Source organism: Barbus barbus (genome assembly GCF_936440315.1).
Source record: "Barbus barbus genome assembly, chromosome: 29".
Classification (NCBI taxonomy): domain Eukaryota; kingdom Metazoa; phylum Chordata; class Actinopteri; order Cypriniformes; family Cyprinidae; genus Barbus; species Barbus barbus.
In genome coordinates, this window is record NC_136757.1 from 1,758,995 (window position 1) to 1,772,348 (window position 13,354).

At 38.1% G+C, this 13,354-nt stretch overlaps 1 protein-coding gene across 1 annotated transcript in view; it reads left to right on the top strand.

Annotated features, from left to right (window-relative positions):
* The window catches only part of LOC306849837 (DDB1- and CUL4-associated factor 1-like), a 39,162-nt gene that overhangs the window by 13,234 nt on the left and 12,574 nt on the right, over nt 1–13,354 (top strand). The window contains exons 8-15 of the mRNA XM_079385181.1: nt 1,618–1,719; nt 2,186–2,344; nt 2,432–2,611; nt 6,738–6,947; nt 8,116–8,285; nt 9,209–9,333; nt 10,023–11,088; nt 12,025–12,243. Coding sequence (XP_079241307.1) covers nt 1,618–1,719; nt 2,186–2,344; nt 2,432–2,611; nt 6,738–6,947; nt 8,116–8,285; nt 9,209–9,333; nt 10,023–11,088; nt 12,025–12,243 — 2,231 coding nt within the window. The remainder of the gene's footprint in view (nt 1–1,617; nt 1,720–2,185; nt 2,345–2,431; nt 2,612–6,737; nt 6,948–8,115; nt 8,286–9,208; nt 9,334–10,022; nt 11,089–12,024; nt 12,244–13,354) is intronic.

The following is a 13,354-nucleotide window of genomic DNA, read 5'->3' on the forward strand; positions in this document are numbered from 1 at the left end:
ACAAAAGCAGTCATCAGTAGCACAGGTATATCTGTAGCAATAGCCAACAATACATTGTATGGATCAAAATTATACATTTCTCTTTTATGACAAACATCATTAGGATATTAAGATCATGTTCCATCAAGATATTTAGTGAATTTCCTACCGTAAATATATAAAAACTTAATTATTGATTAGTAATATGCATTGCTAAGAACTTCATTTGAACAACTTTAAAGGAGATTTTCTCAATATTTAGATTTTTTTGCTCCCTCAGATTCCAGATTTTCTAATAGTTGTATCTCAGACAAATATTGTCCTATCATAACAAACCATACATCAATGGAAAGATGATTTATTCAGATGATGCATAAATCTAAATTTTGAAAAATGTACACTTAAGACTGGTTCTGTGGTCCAGGGTCACATTTAACTTTAAAATGTTCATTTTTCCCCAATTCTTCATTTGTCTTTTTTTTTTTTCTTTTTAAATATCAACAAAACAAAACAAAAGCTTTGAGACTGTTGTTAGACTTCATTGGTGTTTTCAAATATGAAATTTAATCATAAGCTTAGTGAATAGTTTTGGAGAATTAGTTGTTTCCCCAGACAAAGAGATAGGAGCCTGTTTCAAAGATGGCCGTCGAGTAAAATGAGTTGTCTTAAAGGGACTTCGGTCATTTCCTGTAGGCTGGCCTAGCCATGGGATACACCATTAGCATTGGGGTTTTTCCAATCAAAAGGCAGTTTGACTGTAAATTAGATTTGAACAAATTAATTTAAGCTTAAATATAATTATATTAATTTAAAGGATGTCTGTGTGGAAAGATCGAGAAACTTCCCGTATGTTGTCTTCACGAGTCCTTCACAGAAATGAACGAGCATTCATGATTTTTAACTCTGTAAAGCCTGAAAAAAGTTTTCTAAGTTGAGATTCTAAAAAGGAATGTTTTTAAGTATCATTTTTGATACATCGGTCATTTATGGCTTATATAGTGAGAATCAGTAGCCCATTTCTCCAGGAGGCCCAAACTAAGCAAAAAGATGCTTTTTGATGCAGATGCTGATATTTATGTGGCCAAAATAAGATGAAACTAATAGCTTCTAATGTAAATCAATGAGATATTAATCGGAATAGACTACTTGCATTAAAAAAGCATATAAATATGTTGTCAAAGCATAATATGCAAAGCATTTAAACGCTCATAAAAATAAAAGATACAAAAACCGTTACTGAGGCAGTACCTTTTCAAAAGGTACAATTTTATACCTTATTTACTCCCTAAAGGTTGTATATTAGTACCTTTTGAAAGGCTACCGCCCCAGAGACACTTTTTTTTAATTAAATAAAACTAAGTTGATTCAATAGTCCAGTAAGTGTTTATCTTGAAATATTGCTAATAATATAAAATGTATTATCTTATGTTTTATTACTGCCCACATCACACAGCTTTAGGGGACAATTCTGAAAATATGTATAGGCCGAGTAGACGCATTTGTCAACTTTGAGTCTTAAAGATTCAATATATCTACTGAATATGCCTTAGAAGTAATGAATACTGAATTTTAGAATATGAATAGCAGAACTGACCTTGATGAGCTTAACGAGTGTAATTTCTGTGTTTGTGTGTGCAGTTGCTGGCTGTGTTCATGCAGCTCGGAGCTCGTGAGCTGCTGATGCACTACATTGACCTCAAACATACGAATGATGTTCAGCTCACGTTTGAAGCCCTGAAGGTACCTGAAAGATATCGCATGCACTGCAGCTCAAAAGCTTGGACACGCCTGACTGAATGTTTCTCATGATCATCAAAACCTTTTGATCTCAAGATTTATGTGTAAAAATAAGATTTGAGGACAAATATAAAATGTGCCTGTGTGTGATTTGCTTTGTAAAGTTAAAACACCAGGAAGAGTTTTAGTTAAGGTCCTGTAAGCATTATATTTCAAACTCACTTTTGTCATAAAAATAGCCTTTGGTGCTGACATGACAGCAAACCTATGATAAAACCTTCATTTGACCCTCTAACTCTAGCACTCTCTATTCTAAATCCATTTTATCTACTTGTTTTCTTTCTTTATTATAAAAATGACCCTCTAACACAAGCATTCCCTATTCTTTTTTTCTGTTCTATCTACTTGTTTTATTTCTATTTATTTCATATAAAACCCTTGAGTACTCCATTTTCTCTCTGTCTTTCAGTATCTTGCGTCTCTCCTCCTCCATAAAAAGTTTGCTGCCGAGTTTGTAGCTCATGGCGGAGTGCCAAAGTTACTGGAGATCCCGCGGCCCTCCATGGCTGCCACCGGCGTCTCTCTGTGCCTCTATTACCTCGCATACAACCAGGACGCTATGGAGAGGGTAAGCTGCTGTCCTGATACAGTGATCCCAGCCAGACCTCTTCTGTGTCTTACTGTTGTGTTTATCTGATTCCTCCGGCTGTGTCAGGTGTGTATGCTCCCTCATTCGCTGCTGTCGGAGGTGGTGAGCTACACGCTGTGGCTCCTGGAGTGCTCTCACGCCTCCGGCTGCTGCCACGCCACCATGTTCTTCTCCATCTGTTTCTCCTTCAGAGCCGTGCTCGAGCTCTTCGACAAACAGGACGGGCTGCGGCGGCTTGTCAACCTGGTATGCACTTCTTTGTGTTTGCGTAGGGGTCATTACGGTGCAAATCAGAATGTATGCAAATTAAGAAAACATCTTTGTCAATTTGACTACACACGTGCTGCAAATACATGCAACACAAACAAAAACAGAAACATGCTGCAAATAAGGCACAGACCACCTAGGACATGTTAAAGGGAACCGCAAAGTGATGAACATGGTTGGGACATATTATCAATGTTTGCTCTGAAAGGTTAGATTTTTATTTTAACATCCTGCTCATATGAACCCTTATAGCTGTTTTTTTTTTTTTGGAATATTGTTAGCCTAAATATGCTGACGTAAAAATACACAATTACTGTAACTGAAAGGTTATGTAATAGGGATGCACGATATGCCGTTATTTTTCAACTCATTTTGGCCGATAGCGATATTTTACCCATGCTGGCAAAATGAATCGGAATGCGCAAATTTTCTTTCACATTCTCCATGTAAAATACCTTCAAAATGATATGACTTGTTGCAATCGGACAAATTACTGAGCTAAAGCCGTTTGAAGGCAATAGAAGCAGCAGATCTGATTTCGAGAAAAAATGGAGTTAAAGATTCCAAAGCAGAATCACCAAGCAACGTTCTTTTCTTAATAATTACTACTATTAATCACAATATAGCTGTTTTATTTTATCTTTGTTATTAAAAATAAGAACAAAGGTGGAAGTAAACGGTAGTTTAATCAAGAGCAGCGAGTGACTCCATCTTTTCTATTAATGTGTTATTAACATTGAGACCGATCTATATTAAGACCTACTGTAATGCATGGATCAAATATAATGTTGCACATCAGATTTTCCCCCAACCATTAAAAAAATGTTCATGAAAGACAGATTATGATTGTGTGAATCTCGCTAAGACATATTTCGCAATGTATTTTATAGGGCTGGGTAAAAAATATCGATTCTCCGGTTTTAATCGATCTTCAGTTTAACGCAACGATATCGATTGGATATGAATATTCACCTCTCGTCCTGAAGGTGTCACCATCTATAGATATACTTACCTGGCAGGGGAGACACCATGATCAAGAAGGCGGTTCACCCAGGGCGAGGCTTGGCCACGGTGTGTGTGTTCACTGCTGTGTGTGCGTGTGTGTGTGTGTGTGTGTGTGTGTGCGCGTTGGATGGGTTAAATGCAGAACACGAATTCCGAGTATGGGTCACCATACTTGGCTGAATGTCACTTCACTTATCTTTTGAATTGCTCCACTAAAAAAAACAACTGTGTGCACCCTATTATTAATGTAGATGTGTATTTCAGTAATAAACTTAAGTAGGAGAGTTTCAGTTACCAGCATTTATATCAAAATATGGATCCCATGTCTGCAAAACTAACATTTTAAATGAAATATTGATAGCTAATCGATATCGAATCGAATCGAAACCATAAAAATAAGAATCGAATCGAATCGCAGAATTGGTCACAATACCCAGCCCTAGTATTTTCTAAGGGAGAGAGCGCGCTCGCGGAGAGGCACACGCTTTGCAAAGGTCAGTCAGCGCGATCGTTTTGTTTTCATCAGAATGGGTTTAAAAATCATATTTCACTGGTTTGGACTCGTGTCATCGAATTCGATATGAATATTAACAAAGCTGGAATGCTGCGCTTTGCAACAAAAGACCTACAACTTGTGATGAGAAGCAGCAGCAGCCGTCGTCCAGAAGTGCGCAGAGAAAAAGGTACTCCCCTCAGAAAACGTACAAATAAAGATCATTTTAGATGTTTAATTACTATTTGGAGCATTGCATCGCTAGAAGAGTGCTTAATGAACTCATTTTTGTGAAAAACTCAGATTCAACCAAAATTGCCATTTTTCAGTTCTATTGATTGTATAGGCCATAATTAGTCCGTGTATATAATATCAATCGCTGCATTTTTTTTTTTCCCCAGAAAGATGCAGTGTTAACCCAAACATTTTGTTTTAAGATTTAACATTTGTTGATGGTCTAAAGCAAAAGTTGTAAAAGTTCTGAAAATCTTTTAGAGCTTATGATTTATTTAAAAATAAAACGTATTACACATTAATGAATAACTCTGTATATATACAATTATTTAATTTACAAGTGTCATGTTTGTAACATGTTTTTTTCATGTAAGCTAGCTTCAGACCTTTAAATCAAAACATACACATTATTTTGACATAAATTACTGCTTTATTTAATCAGAAACAGTCTAAATGTTGTTTGTGTAGGCTATTTTACTTTTAATTTAATTAGAAGTAGGCCAACAGCGCCCCCTCAGATTAAAACTCCTTACAGAGCGGGCTTTAGGACCCGGGGGAGTCTGACACTGCTGCCGCTGCACGTGCTATTACTGTTATTGTGCTTTCACAGATTAAATGCAGATCCAAAACAGTGAATCTAATCATCGTTCAGACAAAACTTTGCTTCAAGAATGAGCCACACTGCTGACGTGATATAATCACTAGCACACCCTGAGCACATGTGAGTTAATGTATTCCACTTATCGGCATAATATTTCATATCGGGCCAATGCCGATATTTACATTTAAAGCCATTGTCGGTCGATTCCGATATCAGTCTGAAAATATCGTGCATCCCTATTATATAAGCTGGCTAACTTACTTTTACAACTTCCCTTACAAAAATTAACCATGGCATATGGTTTTGCTATTAAAATTTATCAATTAATTAATAAATACATTTGTTATGTTAAAAAAAATTAAACAAATAATGGTTGCTATAGTTAAACCATGCATAAACTAACCATGGATTTACTACACTAGCCATAGTTTAACCATGGTATTTGTACAACTTTGTTTATACAAATAGTAATCAGTATGCCAAAAAAGAAAACATGGTTAATATTCATTTTGTTGGGATGATTTTATTGTGGTCTGTGCTACTTGAGCATTTCTATATTTGTTTGTGTTGTATTTGCAGCACACGTGCTGTCAAATTGATGATGTTTTCTTGAATTAGACAAAAAGCGATACTCCATCCAAAAACTTTACCACCATTTACTTTCTTCAGTGGAACTTATTTTGAGATGTCTCAAATGTCTGTTTTTGTTTTTCTACATTCATTGGAAGTCAGTGGACTCCAGTGTTGTTTATCATACAGGTTTGTGAGCACATGAGGGTGAGTAAATGATGACAGGACTTTCATTTTTGGGTGGAGTGTCACTTTAAAGAGAAACGGTGTAGTCAGAGACGAAGGCCAGCCTGGAAAAGAGCTGGTGGTCATTGATAAATTGGGGGTGGTGATGACATGAGGGGAGGCGGGTCCTTTGCTACAAAGTTCATATTTCTATACATACACTACCAGTCAAAGGTGTTTGAACAGTAAAATTTTTTTAAAGAATTCTCTTCTGTTCACCAAGCCTGCATTTATTTGATCCAAAAAGCAGTAATATTGTGAAATATTTTTACTATTTAAAATAACTGGGTAGCACTCTATTTTAAGGTGTCCTTGTTATACAAGTTACATGTACTTGCTGTTATAATAACAATTAATTATGCATAATTACATGCAAGTAACCCTAAACCAAACCCTAATCCTAAACCTAACCATACAGTAAGTACATGTAGTTAATTAATTTTGCTCAGTACTTAAATGTATAATTACACTGGAACAAGGACACCTTAAAATAAAGTGTAACCAATAACTGTTTTCTATTTGAATATATTTTAAAATGTAAGTTATTCCTGTGATTTCAAAGCTGAATTTTTAGCATCATTACTCCAATCACATGATCCTTCAGAAATCATTCTAATATTCTGATTTGCTTCTAAAAAAAACATTATTATTATTATTTTGAATTAATATTTTTCCAGATTTAGTAGTATAAGGCTTATGCTTTTCTTCGTTTGTCCTAAATGGTTTTGGTGCGTTTAGATTTTGCAAATTGTGTTGGAAGGACAGAATATTTTTCCCCTCTCTCTTGTAGTTATTTTGTATGATGTTACCAAAATAAAGTTTTGGGTTCATTTGCATGTACAAGAGTAATAGATGATAAATGTTGATAGATATTCTAATCTGATCAAGAGTCGGGCACGCTGATTGGATATATAGTTTGTGTGTTTTGTCAGTGTTTAGTACTCTGCACTCTTTCTCACAGGGTGTTTGTTTTGTAGATTAGCACTCTGGAGATTTTGAACCCAGAGGACCAGGGTGCGCTGTTGAGCGACGATGAGATCTTCTCGAGCAGACAGACTGCGAAACACACCTGCATGGCGCTGCGCAGGTATTTTGAGGCTCACCTGGCCATTAAAGTGGAGCAGGTCAAACAGTCGCTGCAGCGGACAGAGGGAGGAGCGCTGATACACCCGCAGCCTTATTACAAGGTACATCAGTTTAACACACTACCACTGTGATGTATTACACGGCCAGATCCTTACTACAACACGTTTCTTCAACAGTCACATCACTGTGCTACCTGGCTGTGTTGTGCATGGTTTGTTGTCTGAAATGTACTTTGTGGTTGTCAGTGTTGGGGAGAACACATTACAAGTAACGCGAGTTACGTAATCAGATTACTTTTTTTTTACAAGTAACTAGAAAAGTAACACGTTACTGTTTAATTTGCAACAGAATATCTGAAATATAGTAGCACCAGTTACTTTGCTTTCACATTATTGACTGCCAGCTGTCCTCATGTTAAGAGAAATCAGGAGTAAGTGCAGAGGTGTTGTGTGCGCTGGTAAACATGTTACTGTAGTTCTAGACTAAATGTCAACATGCATTTTCTCATCTCACTCGCAAAAAAAAACAAACAGATTCCGTATATCTCAAAATGAATAAAAACAGTACAATGCAAACTCAAAATATGATGCAAACCTACAATAATTAAATGTTAAATAACATAATAAAAAATCCCATTTTATTAATGTCTTTGCTGCTGACCTTCGACGAGCCAATGCAATCATACTAATGAACAATTTACATTAGATAATCAATATTTGTTTCTCTTTTTTTATTTGATTTAGTGTTGAACTTTCTTCTCCTGCAGCCTTTTCCTCATGTAATCCAGAACGCACAACTGAAAGGTTCAAGCAAACCCTCTACTGTACAGATATATATTTACATTTCCTTCAGCCTGAGGCTTGCTCATTCCACTTTTGGTGTGAAAGGGCTTTTACATTTGACAACAATAACTATTTTATATTAAAACCAACAAGCAAGCCCAGCACTGATGAGAAAAAGTAACGCTAAAGTAATGTAGTGCTTTACTTTCCATAAAAAAGTAACTAAGTAACGCAGTACATTTTTAGGGAGTAACTTAATATCGTAATGCATTACTTTTAATAGTAACTTTCCCCAACACTGGTGGTTGTGTACTCACTGTGATGCCCCGTGTTACTTTAATGAATAGAAGAATTTAGGAAAGGAGTTAAACTTAGAAATCTTGTCAGTTTGTGCAAGGCCAAAGTCCTGCTTTGCAAGCTAAAAATGAGGTCTCTGGGAATGCTTGTAGATTGTGTTTAAGTTTTTTGTGTGTGTAAATGTTCGTAGGCTTGCTCCTACACCCATGAGCAGGTGGTAGAGATGGTGGAGTTCCTGATTGAGTTTGGACCGGCGCGTTTGTACTGGGAGCCTGCCGAGGTCTTCCACAAACTGTCCTGTGTGCAGCTCCTTTTGCAGCTCATTTCTATCGCCTGTGACTGGAGAACATACTACGGCAGGTGAGGAACTGCTAAGAGTGGTGTGGGAGCAAATGGAGTCTCGCAAAGTTACTTTGATGCAACAAGTTTAGTTTATTTTGCTGAAAACAAATCTTCCTGTCCTGTCAGCTGTTATTCTGTGATCATTGCATGTACATATGCGGCGGTGCGCGCTGTGAGAAAACACGAAGCGTGTCAGATCTGTCACATTCAGCAGCGGCAGCTCTTAAAGTAATAGCAGCCAAAAACATCATAATAACCAGCTGCTGTGATGTCTGTTAATCAAAGAAAAAAAGAGGAAATCATTCACTTTTGTAGCTTTAAGGATTCATCTAGATTTAATTTAGAATTTAGTGTTTGATAACTTCATTCAATTTCTGTAAATTTCCTACTTGCTGAAGGGCACGGGTAGTTAAATATGACATTTATTATAATGGGCTTATATGAAGATTGTTTGAAGATCACTTAAATGAGTTATTTTTAAGTCTAATAAATATTCAAACTGACAGCTCTCATTTATACTGTACTGTTGAATGGCTGTAGTCAATGGTTAAATATTAGGAAAAAATAAAACTTTCCTAGAGACATCAGTAGTATTGGTATCAGTGATACCCACCTTCGGTCTTAAAGATGCAGTTAAACAAATATTAAAAATATACTGTCTTTGTTGCAATTATTGCAATATAAAAGTGTAATTAAAAACTATATGTTAGGTGGGAATAATCGTGATTCATTTCAGAAAAAATGTGATTAATTAGTTCATTTCAATTAAAATGTCTCAAAGGCTTGTGTTTGTTTTCATGCACAGCACTTTGTTTTCATGTGAAATGTTAGTGTATCGCCTGCCCCAAGTATTCATTTCATGTGATATCTGTGTATGTGATTTTAACCTTTTTTAAAAACATTTAAAACCTGTTAAAAATCTTCTGGTGAATGTGTTTCAGGGCTGACACGGTGAGGTACGCTTTGGATATCTTGAGCATTTTGACCGTGATTCCTAAAACGCAGCTGCTGTTGTCTGAGAACGTTGCTGTGCTGGATGAGAATGGCTCCACCATCTCCACTGTTGGTGAGAATTTGCTCTTCTGGTGATAATGTATTTGGAAAACACATGGACAGTCTTGCTTCATGCACTTATGTTTTATATATATATATATAGCAGGAGTTAGTTTAACCGTTAACATGTTTATAACAGTCTCCCTGAATAATAACATGTCTAGTTTAATGGCACAGACAATTGAAGGAAACTTTTCACACTGTGCTTAACCCCGGGTCATTCTCTTGAAATCTTTCATAACTGAAGCAGTGTTTCAGGTCAGTTTGAAAGGGGTTCACACCACTTTTAACCCTAGTCTACACACTAGAGCAGGGCATTTAGAAAGGATTCAGTGTACAAGACTAAACTATGATAGAATTATATAAGTGCTGTTCTACAGGCTGTTAAACAATGTTTGCATATAGTCCACAAGAGTTTTATTTACTAAATAAAAAAAATGCATTTTGTATGATCCATCTTATTTAGTTAAAATTAACATTTTGCAGATACTGCGAAGTGTATGTAAAACTGACCACAACTACACAGTATATAGTGAATAAAGTATGAGTACTTTAAACTTGAAGTTACCCTGATTTGCAGTTGAATGTGTGCACAGCAGTATGTTTAATTAAATGGCAATGCTTTTTAATGTGAGACGCATGCATTATTTTAAGGTTGTTTGGAATCTCTACCCTCGATAAGTGCATGTTTGTGCTCCGCAGGTATGAGTATAGTGCTGGTCGTCGCAGAGGGTGAAGTATTTGTAAATGACGCAGAAATCCAGAAGTCGGCCCTGCAGGTGATCATAAACTGCGTCTGTGCTCCAGACAAACGTGTCTCTAGCATTGGCAAGTTCATCTCGGGCACCCCGCGTCGCCGTCTGCCGCAGACCCACCGTGCCAGCGAGAGCGTCCTGGTCAAGATGTGGAATGTGGTTCAGTCGAACAATGGCATTAAAGTCCTGCTGTCCCTGCTCACCATCAAGATGCCCATCACCGATGCCGACCAGATTCGCGCTCTGGCATGCAAAGCCTTAGTTGGGTTGGCACGTAGCGCTGCTGTGCGACAGATAATCAGCAAGCTCCCGCTGTTCAGCAGCGGACAGATCCAGCAGCTGATGAAAGAGCCTGTGCTTCAGGACAAGCGCAGCGAGCATGTGCGCTTCTGCAAGTATGCAGCAGAACTCATTGAGCGAGTGTCTGGGAAGCCGTTGCTGATCGGCACAGATGTTTCCCTGGCACGGCTGCAGCGGGCTAGTGTGGTGGCACAGTCACGCATTTCGTTTCCAGAGAAGGAGCTTCTGTTGCTTATTCGGAATCATCTTTTGTCTAAAGGTCTCACGGACACAGCGACAGCACTGACGAAAGAAGCCGAGCTGCCCATGGGGCTGCATGCTCTGGCTCACGCTAGCGTGCCGCCGTTCACTCCCGTTTCTGTCGCCACGCCTCCCTCTCCTGCTGCCGGCATCCCACGGACTCCTCGGCTCACTAACGGCGTCGCGGCCCGTCTGGGAGTCCACACCCCCCACGCGCTTCCTCATCTCCAGCCCCGCCCCTCCACCTCGCAGGCTCCGCCCCCTCCACCGCCTGCAGTTTCCCACCACAGTAATGGCTCTCCGCTCATCGGACGCATCGTGTTCTCGCGGGAGCGGCAGTCACCGTGTGCAGCTGCGGGAGGGAAGAAGCCAAAAGTGTTGCGGCAGAAATCTGATCATGGTGCTTTCAGCCAGAGTCCGGCCATGAAAAAGCAGCTGGACAGACATTTGCCCTCTCCACCAACTCTAGACAGGTGTGCTTCCCTTCATTCAGACTGTCGTTTCATACTCAAGTTTTTATGCCCATATCAAGTTATGATGTCTGCATTGTAACTGTGAAAGCATGCTGTAACTCTTTGAACTAGAAAGTTCCTCCTTGTTGCAGAAATGACTCCGTGAGTTGAGCGAACACATGACTGCCCTTGTTGGTAATCAGCAACTTTGAGAATAGATACTAATAGTCTTAAACAAAAGGTGTCGTCAAATGCATTTTGGCTATAGGATTCTTTTAACGCTTCATCTAATGTTGTCTTTCGAAAGAAAAAGACAAACAGTTAAAGGGTTTTCCCAAAAATGAAAATCGTCATTTTCTTTGAAACTAAATTTAAGACATTTTTAAGAGTTTTGCATAATTTGTGTTCCTCCATTGAAAGTCCACAAAACCAAAATGTTGTTCACACAACAAAAAGTTGATATGATAGCATTTTACTCCAGGTCTTCTGAAAAAAATAAGATCACTTTACACAAGGAACGGGTTTAATGTAGGCTTTTTAAAATTATTTTATAAACATTGATCAACATGCATACATAGAGCACATCAAATATGGGAAACGGTTCTTTTTTTCTGTTGAATCTAATCCATTACTTTTTCTGTCAGTTGTATGTTACTGAACAGTGCCTCTATCCAGTAAAATTGGTTGAGTTTGCTAAAAGATAAGCCCTTCTGATGTCAGGAATTATTATGACACTGTGAAAGTAGGATAGGCACACTTATTTCTGAACACTGGGAGCAATGTGTAAAATCTGTCAAACTATGTGTGGTTTTTTGCTTTTGTAGCACTTGCTGCTTTCCATATCCCTCAGAAGAATCCCCACATTTAAAACATGAAGCTTTGGGGGACAATCATATTTTGGCAGTAGAGTTTGGTGTTAATGTATCCTACATAACTATCACCTGTTCTTATTTCCAGTATCATAATAGAGTATTTACGAGAGCAGCACGCCCGATGCAAGAACCCAGTGACGACATGTCCTCCCTTCAGCCTCTTCACGCCGCATCAGTGCCCAGAGTCCAAGCAGAGACGCCAGGCACCCACCAATTTCACTCCTCGCCATACGCGCAGGGTCGTCTACCCCAAATACGGTGGGGTTGATGGAGGCTGTTTTGACAGGCATCTCATCTTCAGCAGGTACAGCTGCGCTGATGTGTGAGATCGCACTGATGCTTTGATCAGATTTGAAAATATGAGTCCGGCATTAAATTGGGCCCAGGTGTGACAGTAACACTGTAGTAAATCGTGTTAAAATTCCCCACGGTTAGTATTACCATTTCATATTTTAATTTATCATTTAAACTATATTCAGTTACCACGATTTGAACTGCTGAGGATAAGTAAACACTGTCCAGCATAAAGCACAGTTTTAAGTAACAGTCTCACATTTCTTTTGCGTGAAAACATGGCAGAAAGCTGCAAGGTTTTAAAAGAGTGTTAAGGGAATTATACAAATCAATATATGAATGAGTTAATTATATGAACGTATCTCTGAAGGTTCTGACCGTCTTCAGAAAAGATTCAATGGCATTTTGTTTTCATCTTCGCTCCCACTAATACCTAATAAAGTAGTGTTCTTAATGGCAATGCTGCTTTCTTAATGGAAACAGCTGTAATTCTGCTGCTCCATCAGCACCACCTGCTGTCAGAGAGTGGATTTACAGAGACTCACATTCACATCACAGGTTGATTTAAAAGAAAACAAAAAATAACAGGCTTATTCTACACCAAGGGTGGGGAGAGTTGATCCTGGAGGGCCACTCTCCTGCAGAGTTTAGCTCCAACCCTGAAAAAACCTGGAAAAAAAATACCTAACTGCATCTTGAAGACCTTTTATTAGCTGCTTCAGGTGTGTTTGATTAGGGTTGGAGCTAAACTCTGCAGGACACTGGCCCTCCAGGATCAACGTTCCCCACCCCAGTTCTACACGTTTAAACAATTCGGATAAAATGCATATAATCATTTATTAATCAGTTATCATTTTGACTCTACACTTTATTTTAAAGGAGAGGTTTACCATTTTATGAAACCTTTTCAAAGTTTTATTTGAACATTTTCCTACGTGTTATTACAAAACCCTAAATTATTTTTTTTATTTTTTTTTTATTTGTTGTTTGTTGATTTTTTTAGATATAAAGCTTGGTGAAACAATTGTGTCAGCACATTTTGAACATTTCCAGCACATTTTAACAATACTGTGATCATTTTGGTCACTATAATCATGATGAAATTTTCATACCACTACATC